Here is a 16287-nt window from a genome sequence, read left to right as displayed (position 1 = left end):
CAGGCGGGATCTTTCGTTGCGGCCCGTGGGCTTCTCTCTGGTTGTGGTGTGTGGGCTTCAGAGCGCGTAGGCTCTGTAGTTGTGGCGTGTGGGCTCTGTAGCTTGTGGCACACAGGCTCTCTAGTTGAGGCACGCAAGCCCACTAGTTGTGGCGTGCGGGCTTAGTTGCCCCACAGCATGTGGGATCTTAGTTCCCTGACCGGGGATTGAACTCGTGTCCCCTGCATTGTAAGGGGGATTGTAAAGATTCTTTACCACTGGACCACCAGGGAAGTCCCTTTAGTGGAATTTTGATCCATTCAGGTTACTAGTTCTGATTGTTCATGATCTTTATTTTTCGTGTTTTTCAGGAACCAAACAACAGGAAATTGTTGTTTCCCGGGGAAAGATCTTGGAGCTGCTTCGCCCTGACCCCAACACCGGCAAAGTACACACTCTACTAACTGTGGAAGTATTTGGTGTCATCCGGTCACTCATGGCCTTTAGGTTGACAGGTGGCACAAAAGACTACATTGTGGTTGGCAGTGACTCAGGTCGGATTGTTATCCTGGAATACCAGCCATCTAAGAATATGTTTGAGAAAATTCACCAAGAAACCTTTGGCAAGAGTGGATGCCGCCGCATTGTTCCTGGCCAGTTCTTAGCTGTGGATCCCAAAGGGCGAGCTGTTATGATTAGTGAGTGACTTACTCTGTTGACTTTTTGACTCTTAAAGAAGCTCAGTTCAGGATAACAATGCTGTGATCTTGGTAGTGTGCCAGGAAATCACTCAGCTGGGTAAAGTTTGGATCATTTTGGATGTTTAAAGTTTAAAGTTGCTTTTCCTTTTAAAACAATGGGAGAAGTTTTAACACACCTTTTCTACTTCTTATCTAGTTGGAAATGGGTGTTTTTCCATTTCTTTAAGTGCAGCAAAAAGGCTGCACTGTAAGATTTTACATTATTAGACAATGAATATGGTTGCTTTCATCAGCCTGAAGTGATGATTCACATTCATGTCTCTTCTCTGATAAATATCTTGAAGAAAATTCTGTGTATCTGATCAGGCTTCCAGAGGGCAACCTTCTTTGACCAGTCACAAAATCATTAGATCTAATTCAGAGAATAAAGCTGGCAATTCTATGAATTATTGTTTAGTTTGTCATAAAAATTTTTGAAGAGTTAGTGGGATATTAAGATCCCTATTAGGAAGGAGGGGGTAAAATTATGCTCTTGTCTATTTTAATGATAGAGAGCAAAATCCTAAAGCATGCATACACTTGTAGAGTTAGTGCTGGCTATTAACGATCTTTCAGAAAATAATTGTGATGTGAATCTAGCTGTTCTGTAGCCTCTCGTTTCATTATCTGGAGTTTTCTATGTTTTGTCTCCTTCAACAGGTGCCATTGAGAAACAGAAATTGGTGTATATCTTGAACAGAGATGCTGCAGCCCGGCTTACCATTTCATCTCCACTGGAGGCCCACAAAGCGAACACTTTAGTATATCATGTGGTCGGAGTAGATGTGGGATTTGAAAATCCAATGTTTGCTTGTCTGGAAATGGATTATGAGGTAATGGCGGGGGGGTCTCAATCTCTCTACCCATCTTTTCCTTCCCCTCCCTTCTCCCCCTCTCCCTCCTTTGGGTTTCTTCCACTCACCTTGGTGCTTTCCTGAGATTGTTTTCTTCATTGTGCATTTCTTATATCTTACTTGCTCACAATTTTTTTTTTCTATTCCAAATACCTTTCTGAAATACTTTGGAGTGTTTCAGAATTTACCTGATTTGAATAGTCTCCCTGTGGAAACAGGGTATTTATTGGGAAAAGCTCCCTGAAAAAGGAGGTGAAAGTGTATTTGGGATATTTTTTCACTGGGAGATAGTGACAGATGGGGCATACCATTCTTTTGCTTGAGAGGAAGGCAGTATTTTCTAGTAGAGCTAACCCTGGTCTCAGAAATAGAAAACCTGGGTTCTTGCTTCCACTCTGCCATTACTTAGTGTGAACTTTGGCAAACCATTTGGCGTCTGTGGACCTTTGCTTCCTTGTTTGTGAAATGGAGGAATCCTGATGCCCTTTTCAGCTATGTTTGTTTGTTTGTTTAAATAATTTTTATTGGAGTATAGTTGATTTACAATGTTGTGTTAGTTTCAGGTGTACAGCAAAGTGAGTCAGTTATACATATACATATATCCACTCTTTTTTTTTTTTAATTAATTAATTAATTAATTTATTTTTGGCTGTGTTGGGTCTTCGTTTCTGTGCGAGGGCTTTCTCCAGTTGCGGCGAGCGGGGGCCACTCTTCATCACGGTGCGCGGGCCTCTCACTGCTGCGGCCTCTCCCGTTGCGGAGCACAGGCTCCAGACGCGCAGGCTCAGTAGTTGTGGCTCACGGGCCCAGTTGCTCCGCGGCATGTGGGATCCCCCCAGACCAGGGCCCGAACCCGCGTCCCCTGCATTGGCAGGCAGACTCCCAACCACTGCGCCACCAGGGAAGCCCTATCCACTCTTTTTTACTTTCCAGTTTTAAAAGTTTGATTTTATGGTACTGATTAGTCTCTGTGCCACTGTTATTCTATAGGAAGCAGACAATGATCCAACTGGGGAAGCAGCGGCTAATACCCAGCAGACACTTACTTTCTATGAGTTAGACCTTGGTTTAAATCATGTGGTCCGAAAATACAGTGAACCTTTGGAGGAACATGGAAACTTCCTTATTACAGGTACTTTTCTCTTAGAGCTGCTCTGTACCATTTTGCTTGGTCCATTTTATGTTCAAACTTAGCAGTGTTTGCTTAATATGATTTGGAAACTATAATCCATTTGTAGTAAACCTGAGTGCCTTGTCTATGTTTTGGCAAGGTTAGAAATTCATGTGGTGGTTAACTCTTATTCTCTAATGGGGGCAGGGAAGAAAAGAGAGCAGTCAGCTTGGAATATTGATTACTATTGGTTGCTCTGGTGTCTTGACTGTAGTCAATCTTTCACTCATTACAAAAATCAAAACATGGCTCTGTGAAAAGACAAATTTAACTGTTACCAAAATTGATCCAGGAAGAAATTAAGAACCTCAATAGACCAGCATTTGTTAAAGAAATTGGAGCAATAATCCAAAGTTTCTTTCTCTCAGAAGATTTAAGGTCGAGAATTTTCAGGGACCTTAAATTTCTCCAGAGATTAGAAAAAAGAATAAAAACTGTTGTACCACTTTATGAGCCTAATATAACATCAGTACCAAAACTAGAGAAGGATAGTAATAAGAAAAATTTGCAGGCTGGTTATACTTGTGACTATAGGTGCAAAAATCTTAAATTTTAGCAAATCAGATCAACAGTATTTTAGATGCACCAGAGCAAAGTATGATTTTTGTAGGAGCTCAGAGATGTTCACCATGAAGAATCAGTATTAGTTTAATTCATATTAAAAGACTAAAGGAGGGCAACTGTATTTGTGGTAATCTAAATTTCATCAGGCTTGAGTAAGACAATGATCCAGTCCTTTCTGTTTCAAGTCATTTGCACTTGAATTGATGTCTAAAGTGAAATATGTCAGTTGTTGGGGGAGGATTTTAGAGAAGAAAAGTACAAAACAGCACTTGTCTTTGAGCATTAAATCTTAGGAAGAGACTTCTTATATATTAAGCAGAAGAATTTTAGAAAATAGATTGTATTTAATTACTTGCTGTAATGTATTATTGTACTTCTCATTTATGAGGGTTTCATTCATTAAAACAAATTTTTACTGAGCCTCTACAATCAATATGTGCAAAATCAGTCTACTGGGCCCTGGGACTGCAGTGATGAAAAATTAGATGTGGTGTTTCCTTTTATGCAAGATTGAGCGTAGTGGTGAATATGTGATAGTAACAAAAAAATTGCCAGTGTGCCAGATGGTATGACAGCATGGAGGAAGGGTCCCTAACCTAGGGAAGGAAGGCAATGTGTCAGAGAAAGGTTTCAGAAGTGCTCTCAGCTGAGAACTGAGGACTAGTTAGGAGTTAGCTAAGTGTAACGGGGGTGGAGGAGGAGTTTCTGTTATGGCCAAATGGAACAGAATGCACAAAAGCCCAAATGCAGGAAAAAACATGGTTCATTGAAAGAACTGAAAGCTCATTGTGATTGGATCATTGGCGGTAAAGGGATGGGGTAGAGGTGGGAGGTAGCTACTGAGGGATTTTTAAGCAGGAAAATAATGACATGTTAAAGGTGAACGTTTTTAAAAGATCACATGCTTACATTTTGGTAATGGAATGGAAGGTAATAAACCAGGAGATTGGTCAGGAAGCTGTTTCACTAAACCAAGAGAGATTCGCAGCATGAGGACTGCTAAGGAGGTAGAATCAATAGGGCTGTGGGAGAGGGGAGAATTGAAGGATGACATCCTTGTTTCTGGTTTGGTCTGTTGGTCGATGGCAGTGTTCTCTAAGGTGGAGAACCCAGGAGGTGGTTTGGGAAGGAACTCTGCACTTGTTTATGAATACGTTCATTTTTAAGCTGCTATGGAATATCCATGTGAGAGTGTCCAGTAGGCAGTTGGATTATAGGTCTGAACCTAAGAACTGAGTTCTGGTCTTGGAGCTAAACATTTAGATGCATTATCAGAGATCTGGAGATTCCCCAAATGGTGCCCTATCCTTGTCTAGCATAACTATCAGGGAAAAGAAACATTGAATGTTTATCACCTTTAGGCACACTGTACCTTCAAGTTGTGCTGAAGGAGGGAAGGAATTGAAGGCTAAATTGTAATTCATGGTTATGTCAAATCATTGCTGAGTTTCATTTTCTCTTGACAGTTCCAGGGGGGTCAGATGGTCCAAGTGGAGTGCTGATTTGCTCTGAAAACTACATCACCTATAAGAACTTTGGTGACCAACCAGATATCCGCTGTCCAATTCCCAGGAGACGGGTAAGGTCTTTGTTTTCCATAAGAGAAAATATGTTTGTGTTTGTGAAATGAACTTAATTTTTGTAATTACAGTGTGGTCTCTTAATTTATATGTTAATCAAGTTTTAGTTTCTTTGTAAATGTTGTTTTTAATAAAGCCAGTAAAATACCTTAGCAAAAGCAAAACAAAATCTTTGAGAAAGGGAGTTAAAAGTCAACACAATTCTATGTTGTACACCTGAAACTAGCGTAATACTGTAAGTCAATTGTACTTCAATTAAAAAAAAAAAACCAACACAGTTTTCATTCTCGAAGAACCTATGGAGATTATCAATTTGAAATTTCTGAAAGTTTCTAGTTTGAAGAATCCAGGTGTATTCATTGGAGATAAATTGTGTTTCATTCTCTCCCACCCCACCCCATTCCAACATACAGAAAAATCTAAAAGGAGAGAATGGTGAATTCCTGTATACCTTTCACTTAGATTCAACAATTAATACTGCTTTGCTACATTTGCCTTTTCTTTCTTATGTATCTACAAATTTTTTTAGGCAAAACCATTTGAAGATAGCTTGTATGACACTGCAAGAATTTCCTAAGATGTAGCTCCTAAGAAGGAGGAAATTTTCCTACACTATCAATATTGTGCCCAAGAAATTTACCGTTTTGAGTAATACAGTTATCTTATGTACAGTTCTCTCATTGTCTCCCGAAGTTCACTTATATCTACCTTTAGTCTCCTTTAATTTACAATATTTCCTCTCACCTTTGCTTTTGTTTTTTTATGATACTGACATTTTTTTTTAAGAGTCTGGGTTAATTTTCTTGTAGTTTGTCCCATAATCTTTTTCCTCATGATAGCATCCATGTTATATTTTTGATAGAATTATTACTTAGGTGCTGATATATATTTCTCATTACATTACATTAGGGGCACATGATGCTGATTTGGTTCATTATTGGTAATGCTAAATTGATCACCTACTACTTCTCTTTGTTGTAAAGGTACCTTTTCCTTTTTGTAATTGGTGTGGAAACTAGTGAACTCTGAGACTGTGTAAATACTCTCTTCCCCCAAATCTTTTCACACAGTGGTTTTCCTCTCAGTCAGTTACTACACTGGTGGTTGAAAATGTTGCTTTATTGCTTTTAATTTTAAGTTTACTGTGGAAATCATTAAGCATACAATTGGGCCTCCATATCTGCAGGGTTCTCATGCATGGATATGGAGGGCTGACTATTCCTTGTACTACCCCATTTTATATAAGGGATTTGAGCATCTGTGGATTTTGGTATCTGTGGCGGCTCCTTGAACCAATCCCCTGCAGATATCAAGGGATGATTGTGTATATAATGAACTTCTGTGTACCCAGCTTCAGCAGTTATCAATAGCACATGGGTAATCTTATTTGATCTCTGCTTCCTCAATCTCTCCTCTCACCGCCTATTGTTTATCTTTTTAATATTAATTTATAGGTGCTGAGGTTAAATCTTTTAAGACTTAGTTTATCTAGTACATGGTATCTGAGTAAGATTCCATCAATTTTAGAATATCTGGTAAGATTAGCAAGTTAAATTCTTGGTAAGGAGTGATAAGTGATTCAGTTTAGTTGATCAGAAATTTATTAAGCACCTGACTGCCAGGTGCTGTACTTGGCTTTGGGGCTGCAAAGAAGTATAAAACATGTTTTGCCCTTGAACTTACTCTGAGAGAAATACAAAATGTTGGAAACATTAAAAAGAAAACCAAAGTCCAGCCAAGGGGGAATGCCCTTTGGAAATCAGGGCTGATGATGATGCTTTGGATGGTATTGTCGTGAACATGTAACAGTCTTTTATTCACAGCCTGAAATGATGATTCTTTAAATTTCATGTCTCTTCTCTGACATTTTTCTCTGGAGGTAGTTCTTGCCTTATTGATCTGATTAGGCTGTAGAGTGGAATTGTGGCTTTTTTTTTTTTTTTTTAAACGTAAGCTTTATTATGTATTTATAGTAGACTAGAATTTTTGGTTATTGCGTTTTAGTCTTGTGACTGGCAGGCTGCTCTGAGTCAGAGCTTGCATGGAGAGGCTCCAGATGCCTCTAGGCCTTGGATGGCCTGTATGATCCTTGTCGGTAAAGTGTTGAATTCCAGAAAAGGAGTACTCATTTCCAAGATGTTGGTTGTGTATTTGACTTTGCTAGAATGACCTGGATGACCCTGAAAGAGGAATGATTTTTGTCTGCTCTGCCACCCATAAGACCAAGTCAATGTTCTTCTTTTTGGCCCAAACTGAGCAGGGAGATATCTTTAAGATCACTTTGGAGACAGATGAAGATATGGTAAGTAGACCATGGAGGGAGGGAAAAAAATGAAAAAACCTATTTGTTGTGGTTAGTCTAGTTAATGAAACTTTCTACAGTTTCATCCTAATTTTAATATAATTAAGTAACCTTATTTTAAAAACTGATATGTGTGTGCATTTAAGGTTTACAGAGTGGTTTTATAAACCATTTGTTCATTACAACTACTCTCTGAGATAGAAAGGATAATTTACAAGTTAAAAAAATGGAAACAGAATGCCTTAAAAAGTGGTTGCCTAAGGTGTTAAAGCTTTTAAAGTTGGAACTGGTACATGAATGTAGGTTTTCTCCCTCTGGTTAACAGATTTTTGGTCTGATCCCATATAATGTGAGAATGGGTAATGCGTTTCTAGTGAATAACAAGAGAAAGCTCTCCATGTCTCCTGAAACTGGTAATATACATGATCTGTTACTTTTTCATCCCATGGAAGAAGTGATGAACACTGGGTGATTTCTTAGATACCTGTTTAGCTCAGGAGGTGGCAAGTTTTTTTTTTGTAAAGGCCAGGTAGTGAACATTTTCGGCTTTTGTGGGCCATGTGGTCCCTGTCTCAACTACTTAGCTCTGCCATTGTGGCACAAAAGCAGCCGTAAGCACCGTGTAAACTGCGTGGCTAGCCTGAGGGTTGTAGTTTGCTGACCGCTGGTTTGGATATGAAGGACAGTATTTTATTTGCTACTTTGTTTACTACACTATCTTATAATACTGGGCTATTTTCCATGGCGTGGCTTCACTTGCCTATACACTAGAATCTTTTTCTCTTTCCACTCCAGGTTACCGAGATCCGGCTCAAGTATTTTGATACTGTGCCTGTTGCTGCTGCCATGTGTGTGCTTAAAACAGGCTTCCTTTTTGTAGCATCAGAATTTGGAAACCAGTGAGTAATCCTTTTATTACCCCATTTCACCCTGGTTACTATAAAAGTTGGCAGGAGGGAGATGTAGTTTCAAGGCTGTGGAGCTTTTCCCAAGAATGTTTTAGTTTCTTCAGAACAAGTTTTGCTCTCTTTCCCCTTTTATATCTTTCTCTTGGTGACTTCCTCTACTTTAGTGGCTTCAATCAATACCTGTGGGTAGCTGCAAAAAAACAGTTTTAAAAGTGATCTCTCCTAAGCTTTTTGCTGGACATTTCATTGAATAAATATCTATTGAACTACTTAGTATTAAGTATATGTTCCACAGACACTTCACTTGTATAAATCTGAAGTTGAACCTCATCAGAACCCATAGCTTCCCAGCCATATCACCAACCCTTCCAACCTCACTTTTTTTTTACATTCTTTTTTTTAATATTCTTTTCCATTATGGTTTATCATAGGCTGTTGAATATAGTTCTGTGTGCTATGCAGTAAGACCTTGTTTATCCATTCTATATATAAAAGCCTACATCTGCTAAGCCCAACCTCCTAATCCATCCCTCCCCCAACCCCTCCCCCTTGGCAACCACCAGTCTGTTCTCTATGTCTGTGATTCTGCTTCTGTTTCATAGATAGGTCCATTTGTGTAATATTTTAGCTTCCACATATAAGTGATGTCGTATGGTATTTGTCTTTCTCCTTCTCACTGACTTCACTTAGTATGATAATCTCTAGTTGCATCCATGTTGCTGCAAATGGCATTATTTTGTTCTTTTTTTTTTTTAAGTTTTATTTGGAGTATAGTTGCTTACAATGTTGTGTTAGTTTCTGCTATACAGCAAACTGAATTAGCTATACATATACATATATCCCCTCTTTTTTGGATTTCCTTCCCATTTAGGTCACCACAGAGCACTGAGTAGAGTTCCCTGTGCTCTACAGGTTCTCATTAATTATCTATTTTATACATAGTAGTGTATATATGTCAATCCCAATCTCCCAGTTCATCCTACCTCCCTTCCCCCCCAGTATCCATATGTCCGTTCTCTACATTTGTGTCTGTTTCTGCTGTACAAATAAGTTCATCTGTTTCATTTTTCTAGATTCCACATGTAGTGATATTATGCGATATTTTTCTCTTTCTGACTTCACTCTGTATGACAGTTTCTAGGTCTATCCACATCTCTGCAAATTGCACAGTTTCGTTCCTTTTAATGGCTGAGTAATATTCCATTGTATATATGTACTGTATCTTCTTTAACCATTTTTCTGTCAATGGACATTTAGTTGGTTTCCATGTCTTGGCTATTGCCATTCTCAGTATTTCTGTTAATGTCTGATGGGGCAGTTCCAGCATCTTGAGTGTAAAGTCTCGATTTTGCTGTCCTCTACAACTTTCAGTTGAATGCCAAGTTGTTTTTACTTCTGTATCCCTTTTTTTTGGTGTTAGTCTGAACTAGTTCCCTAGTTTGCTTATTGCAGTTCATTGTCTTTCCTGTAAAACTTGGCCTTTATAGAGTCATCTCATTAAGCAGACAAGACACAACCCTGATGAAATCATTTCCCCATCCCGTGTTATAGTCTCTGATGGCTTTTCATTGACAAATGGCTTAAGTCTGAACTCTAGCCTTGAATTTAAGACCAGTATTGAAGACTCCAAATTGCCTATGAGATAAGCCGCCATGGTCTTGCTTTCTAGTTCAAGTTTTGCCAGTATCTGCTAAAGTGTGTGCAGATCACTTACCTAATGCTATTTCTTCGTAATGAAAATGAAGGTGTTGTCTAGAATTCTGCAATTCTATTCCAATTTTGCCTTGTCTCCAGTTGTTCTCCCTTTCTTTAACATGCCTTTTACTCTTCCTCATTGACTATTCCAACGTCATTACTCCTTTTCCCAGTTTATATACCTCTTTTGATGCATTTTTCACATTTAGCCTGTTATTATGACTGTTTTCATCCATTTCTAATTTTTTAGTTTTTTAACAGGAATTTTCATTGTAGAAAAGTTAGGAAAGTTCATGTAAGCAAGTATGTCTCCTGTAATCCTTCCACCCAAAGATAACATTTTTTTTTGTGTAGCCTTCCTGTGTGTGTATATATTTAAATGTTTCTACGGAATTGCAACTATGCACTATATATTGTTTTGTAACCTGCTTTTTTTATACAGTAGTAAATAATAAATATTTTTCTTTACCAATATGTACAGATCTTTAACATTCGTTTTTTGTTAGCACCTTTTCTCTCCCCCACTTTTTTGTGGTAAAATACATATAACAAAATTTCCCATTTTAACCATTTTTAAATGTTCAATTTGGTGGCATTAATTACATTTACAGTGTTGTATAACCATTACTGCCATTTTTCCAAACTTTTTTATCACTCCAGACAGAAACTCTGTACCCATTACGGAATAACTCCCCATTCCCCTTTCCTCCAGCGTCTGGTAACCTAAGTGGAATCATATAACATTTGTGCTTTTCTGTCTGGCTCATTTTACTTAGCATAATATTTTCAGAGTTCATATGTAGTAGCATGTATCAGCACTTTATTCTTTTTATCTCTGAATAATAATGCATTGTATGTATGTATGTACCACATTTTGTTTATTTACCTGTTAATGGACACTTGGGTTCTTTCCACCTTTTTGGTATTGTGAATAATGCAGCATTGGACATTGATGTGCAAATACCTGTTTTAGTCTTTGTTTTAAATTATTTCGGGTATGTACCCAAGAGTGGAATTTCTGGGTCATACCGTAATTCTCTTTAACTTCTTGTGGAACTGCTAAACTTTTTTATAGCTGCTGCACCATTTTCCATTTCTAATGTATGAGGGTTTTTGTGGGTGTTTCATACAAATGCCAAACACTAATAAGTACTTTTTGTTGTAAGCATTTAGTAAATGTTGACTACTCCCATTCTTGTTATTTTACAATGATAATGTAGAAAGTTTTGGAAAATGAATAAAAGAGCAAATAAATAATGAAAATCACCCATAATCCTAGTATTCCAGAATAGTTACTTTTTAACATTGTATCTGCTTACAGTGTTTTTACTTTCTTGTATTTATATGTAGTTTTATTTTAGAGAACTGCATCAGTCTATAAAAAACTATTAGTCTACTATTTCAAATACGCAGTATATCCTAAAAATCTTTCCATGTCAATAAGTCTGTATTTTTCACTTAAAATTATTTTGTTTTTTTATTATGGAAATTTTCTATCGGGCACGTAACAAGAGAGAATAGTATAATTAATGAACTTACATGTGCCCATCACTCAGCTTCAACAAAGGCCAACCCATGGCCAGTCTTGTTTTATTTATACCTCCCCCAAATAATAATAATTTCTTTTTTTAAAATTAATTAATTAATTAATTTTTGGCTGCATTGGGTCTTCGTTGCTGCGCACGGGCTTTCTCTAGTTGCGGCTAGCGGGGGCTACTCTTCATTGTGGTGCACAGGCTTCTCATCGCAGTGGCTTCTCTTGTTGCGGAGCACAGGCTCTAGGTGTGCAGGCTTCAGTGGTCGTGGCACGCTGTCTCAGTAGTTGTGGCTCACGGGCTCCAGAGTGCAGGCTCAGTAGTTGTGGCACACGGGCTTAGTTGGTCCGCAGCATGTGGGATCTTCCTGGACCAGGTCTCGAACCCGTGTCCCCTGCATTGGCAGGCAGATTCTTAACCACTGCGCCACCAGGGAAGCTCAGTAATTTCTTAATATAATAAAATAACCAGTCAGTATTCAAATGTCGATATTGTCTCAATATTTCATAAGTTGATTTGTTTGCATCAGGATCCCAGTAAGACTCATACATTGCATTTGGTGTAGAGAAGACATTTTTAATGGCTACATAATATTTTATGGCTCTACCCCCTCTTGATGGATATTTAGGTTATTTGTACTTCTGCTATTATAACAGTGCTATAGGTTCTCTCGCCTTCTGAGATGGCCCACACTCTGTCTGTGGAGTGCGTTTCTGTCTAAATAAATCCACTTCTTACCTATCAAAAAAAAAAAAAACCAACAGTGTTATAGTGAACGTTGTAGGTGTATCTTTGCGTGTTAGCTGAATAAAGCCATAGTTTAAATTTCTATATGCGGGATGAAATTTTGATAGGGAATGCCAAATTGTACTTCAAAAGATGACATCAGTTTACATTCCCACCAATGGTGTGTGAAATCTTTTTTCTTTTCACTACATGAAAAAGGGAGAGTTAATAAGCTCTTAAAGATCATTGAGTAAAATGGGCAGTTCAGTCATAGAAAAATGGGTGCAGGATTTGAGCATGCCTTCATAGTAAAGAAATACTAGTGGTTTTAGAAGTGTAATATGTAAAAAGATTTTCAAGCTAATTCATAATTGAAAGAATGCCAATCAAAACGAGGTGTTGGGCTTCCCTGCTGGTCCACTGGTTAAGACTCTGTCTTCCACTGCAGGGGGCTCGGGTTTGATCCCTGGTCCGGTAAGTTCCGCGTGCCTCAAGGTGTGGCCAAAAAAAAAGAAAAAAAAACCCACGAGGTGTTGTTTTTTCACCTAGCCGATTGGCAGACATTAAAACTTAGATAATAACCTGTCTTGATAAGGCTGTGGGTGGAATCAGTAGCTGCAGACATATAAGGTATTCTGTTCTTGCTTACCTTGTGCAGATAGTGTATTTGCCTGGGATTTACACATTCTAATTGTCTGTTAAGTCTTCTAAAAGTCTTTTTAGAAATAATACAGACAATGATTCCTTTTGTTCTAAAGAATCATAGTGTACATTTGTTGAGCACTTGTCTGTATGTAACAGGCACTGTTCTAAACGTTTTTCTTATATTGTTTTAGTTTGGGCTCCCCTGTAAGCAGAGCCCGAGACAAGGCTAGATTATTGGGAGGTAATTGCAGGAAGCAAGAGTGAGGGATCAGTGGGGAGAGATAGGGAAAAGAGGAAAAGCCAATATTAAGGGCACGTTACTGAGGTTCCTGCTGTGGACATTGGAAACCGGCTTCTGTCAAGACCTGCTGAGAAGCATGCAGAATGCCTCTGAAAATTGCCCACCTGAGGGTTAACAACACCAGTTCCTCTCCCTCTTGGGTTGAAGGTTACCCCTGGGGGCATGAAGTCCCCTGTACATCCTGTTGCTCAGGCAGCCCCCAACGGGATAGATGTTCTGAGGGCAGAGAATAGAAAGACTGCAGTGCACAGGTGGGATGCTTGTTAGAGTGAGACGGGTTTGAACTTGTGAGAAATTATCCATTACTGTTGCACCTGAAATCTGGAAGATTTAAGAGTGGAGATTTGGGGCATCAGAAACATGTGCTATGGGTGTTAACTCATAAAGCAAACTTATTTATCAATCAGATACTTAATATAGCATTTACTGCGTTCTAAGTACTTTACAAATATTGATGCATAACATTCCCTGTAAGACAGTGCTGTTAACCCATTTATAGTAAGGGCCCTGGGGTCACAGAGAATTTAAGAAATTGGATCACACAACTGAATTTAACTCAAAGCCAGACCACCTGGTTCCAAAGTTCCTGCTCTGAAGCACATTATAATCACAGAAACTGTTTTATCGAGATTCAGCCGTAGCAACCTTTCCTGTGATGGAGATAGTGAACCCAGCATCCTCTTGGTTATCTGTGAAAGTGTCTTTGACGGGTGATCTTTTTCATCTGTATATGGACATCTTGCCTGAATAAGAAGTTTGTATTATTTAACTTTTTATTTTCTTTCTTTTGAATGTGTTTGTAAATCATTCAAGGATAATAACCCTATTTACTTTTTCGTAATTTAGCATAGAATCTGATGAGTTTACCAGAAGGGTTATATGCTGGGGTTTATTTGGCTAACATTTATTGAGTGTCTTATGTATTTCAGACCCCGATTTAATCATTTTATCTTGCTCCTAAAAAGCTACACTGGATTGTTCAAAGTGCTTTGTATTGAAGGTTTGGTATATGACTTAAAGAATAAATATGACCAGCAGTGTGATATTATTTTAATTGAGCTGCTTCCCAAAAGTGTGCTCATTGCACACTCAGTTTATGATGGTATATTGTTACAGATTATCTACTCCCAAATTGCTTTCCCTTTTTTATTTTTTTTTGTGGTTTGCCTTTGAATCAGTTTACAGACCCCCAGAGGACAGACAGGAGAAGGGCAAGATGATTTTGTTGCTTATTATCTCTGGAAATGTTTATGTTTTGTTTCAGGAATAATACTACAGTATCTGCATACTTTTGTGAAATCACCAATTCTTGTTTTTTGTTAGATTTGGCCTGGTGACTGGTTAAAATAAGAAGTGGTTATAGATTTTCTTTGGGTTTCATTTATCCATATTTCATTTTATTTGACAAAAACTATGCTTACTAGGTGCGATGCAATGTTCTAAGTACTCAATGAATTCTTGAGGAAGGTACTATTCAATTTTATAAATGAGGCAACTGAGGCAAAGAGAGATTAAGTAATAATATGCAGCTAGTTAAGCGGCAGAGCTAGGATTCAGACCCAGGCACTCTAGTGGAAGTCCAGTACTCTTAACCACTGTGATGCTAAGGTCCTGCCACTGTACCAGTTTGAATTCAGTAGTCTTAATTTCTTTATCCCTCTTCTTAAAGAAATAGAAAACCCCAGTCAGATAAGCAGAGATCTCAAACTATAGATGCTGACTCAATATTAAAGTGATTTATGAGCATTATGTTGATGGCAAACATCTTCAGACAAAATATTTTTTAAATGCTATTTGCTTTTTTCCTTCCAGTTTTATTGAGATATAATTGACACATAGCACTGTATAAGTTTAAGGTGTTGCAGCATAATGATTTGGCTTACATACATTATGAAATGATTATCACAGTTCATCTCATTTGGTACAACATTAAAGAAATAGGAAAAAAATTTTTTCCCTTGTGTTGAGTACTCTTAGGATTTACTCTTGACAACTTTTCATGTATAACATATAGCATGTTAATTATATTTATCATGTTGTACATCAGACAAAAAATATTTTAACTAAAGTCTTTGCTTCTCCCTAGTTACCTATATCAAATTGCACATCTTGGAGATGATGATGAAGAACCTGAGTTTTCATCTGCCATGCCTCTGGAAGAAGGAGATACATTCTTTTTTCAGCCAAGACCACTCAAAAACCTTGTGCTGGTTGATGAGTTGGACAGCCTCTCTCCCATTTTGTTTTGCCAGGTGAGGGTCTTTCCAGTCACTCCATAATGAACGGTGCTAGCCAACTGTTTCTGAATCTGAATGAGTTTAAAGTTTTAACTCCAGTTAAATTAAGGTCTAGTTTAAGAGGTTCATCAGCGTATCTGTGGTATTGCCAGAGTATAAGGGTGAAGCAACTAAAGGTAGTTGGGTAATTAAAAACCATTACATAAATCCTTGGGCTTAAAAAAATTTTTTTTTAATGATAAAAATCATGTTTTATAAAAATTCAGACTGTACAAAAGATAAAAAGTAAAAGTCCAACCCCCAATCTTTTCAACCCGCTATTCCACCGAGGCTGTGCCATTAATACCTTCCTGTGATTGCTTCCAGGCATTTTCTCTGCATCTATAAGCATTTGGTGTGTTACACTTTCTTTTAATGTAAATATGCTCATATCCTTTACAGTATTCTGAAGTAGATCTTTTATCACTTAACAGTCTGTGAATATCTATATCTCATTTTAACACTCATTTCCTCCATAAAGTACTCCACAGACACTGGGATCAGTCAGTAACAGAACCTTTTTGGGAACCCAGGGTGGCCCAAGATGGGAATTGTGTCACTAACTACTGGCACTCAAGTGTAGCAGAAATTTTACCATGCTGTTGCATCCTGGATTCCTGGGGTTCCAGTGATCATTAGGCACCACCCTACCCTGTCTAGATGATTACACTTTTAGTGCAAGAGTTTTGCTCACTGTGTGCCAAGGACACACAGTCAGTATTCAGGCACTCTTCCTGGTAAAATTAGCAGTTCTGAAGTTACCTGCTTTTGTTCTTTTTGAGAAAGGGTTAGTCCTGAGGGCAATAGAAAATAAGTATGAATAATTCCTAATTGGATTTTTACTGATTTTTTTTTTTTCTGCTTTCATTGGAATTTGAGGAGATAATTGTGTAAATAGTTTGTAGGTCAAGAATAACAGGAAGTTCAGGTATCTGTAGCAGGGCTATAAGCATTTTTTGCCATGTATCTCTTTACTAGCCTAGTGAGGCTTCTGGATCCCCTCTGTGAATA

The 16287-nt window shown here is 38.0% G+C and overlaps 1 protein-coding gene and 2 non-coding genes across 4 annotated transcripts in view; all 3 read left to right on the top strand.

Annotated features, from left to right (window-relative positions):
* SF3B3 (splicing factor 3b subunit 3) overlaps positions 1–16287 on the top strand; it is a 47580-nt gene that overhangs the window by 4879 nt on the left and 26414 nt on the right. For both annotated transcript variants that reach the window (XM_036832453.1, XM_036832454.1), the window contains exons 3-9: positions 351–677; positions 1380–1552; positions 2564–2705; positions 4775–4887; positions 7053–7190; positions 7986–8089; positions 15087–15252. In XM_036832453.1, the coding sequence (XP_036688348.1) occupies positions 351–677; positions 1380–1552; positions 2564–2705; positions 4775–4887; positions 7053–7190; positions 7986–8089; positions 15087–15252 (1163 nt within the window). The remainder of the gene's footprint in view (positions 1–350; positions 678–1379; positions 1553–2563; positions 2706–4774; positions 4888–7052; positions 7191–7985; positions 8090–15086; positions 15253–16287) is intronic.
* On the top strand, positions 971–1050 carry LOC118885974. The gene has a single exon (XR_005017607.1). It is a non-coding gene; the product is annotated as a small nucleolar RNA SNORD111 (small nucleolar RNA).
* On the top strand, positions 6709–6799 carry LOC118885973. The gene has a single exon (XR_005017606.1). It is a non-coding gene; the product is annotated as a small nucleolar RNA SNORD111 (small nucleolar RNA).

Source organism: Balaenoptera musculus, chromosome 19 (genome assembly GCF_009873245.2).
Source record: "Balaenoptera musculus isolate JJ_BM4_2016_0621 chromosome 19, mBalMus1.pri.v3, whole genome shotgun sequence".
NCBI classification, from domain to species: domain Eukaryota; kingdom Metazoa; phylum Chordata; class Mammalia; order Artiodactyla; family Balaenopteridae; genus Balaenoptera; species Balaenoptera musculus.
Note: the sequence above shows the minus strand (reverse complement) of the source record. Positions and strands in the feature narration are given on the sequence as shown.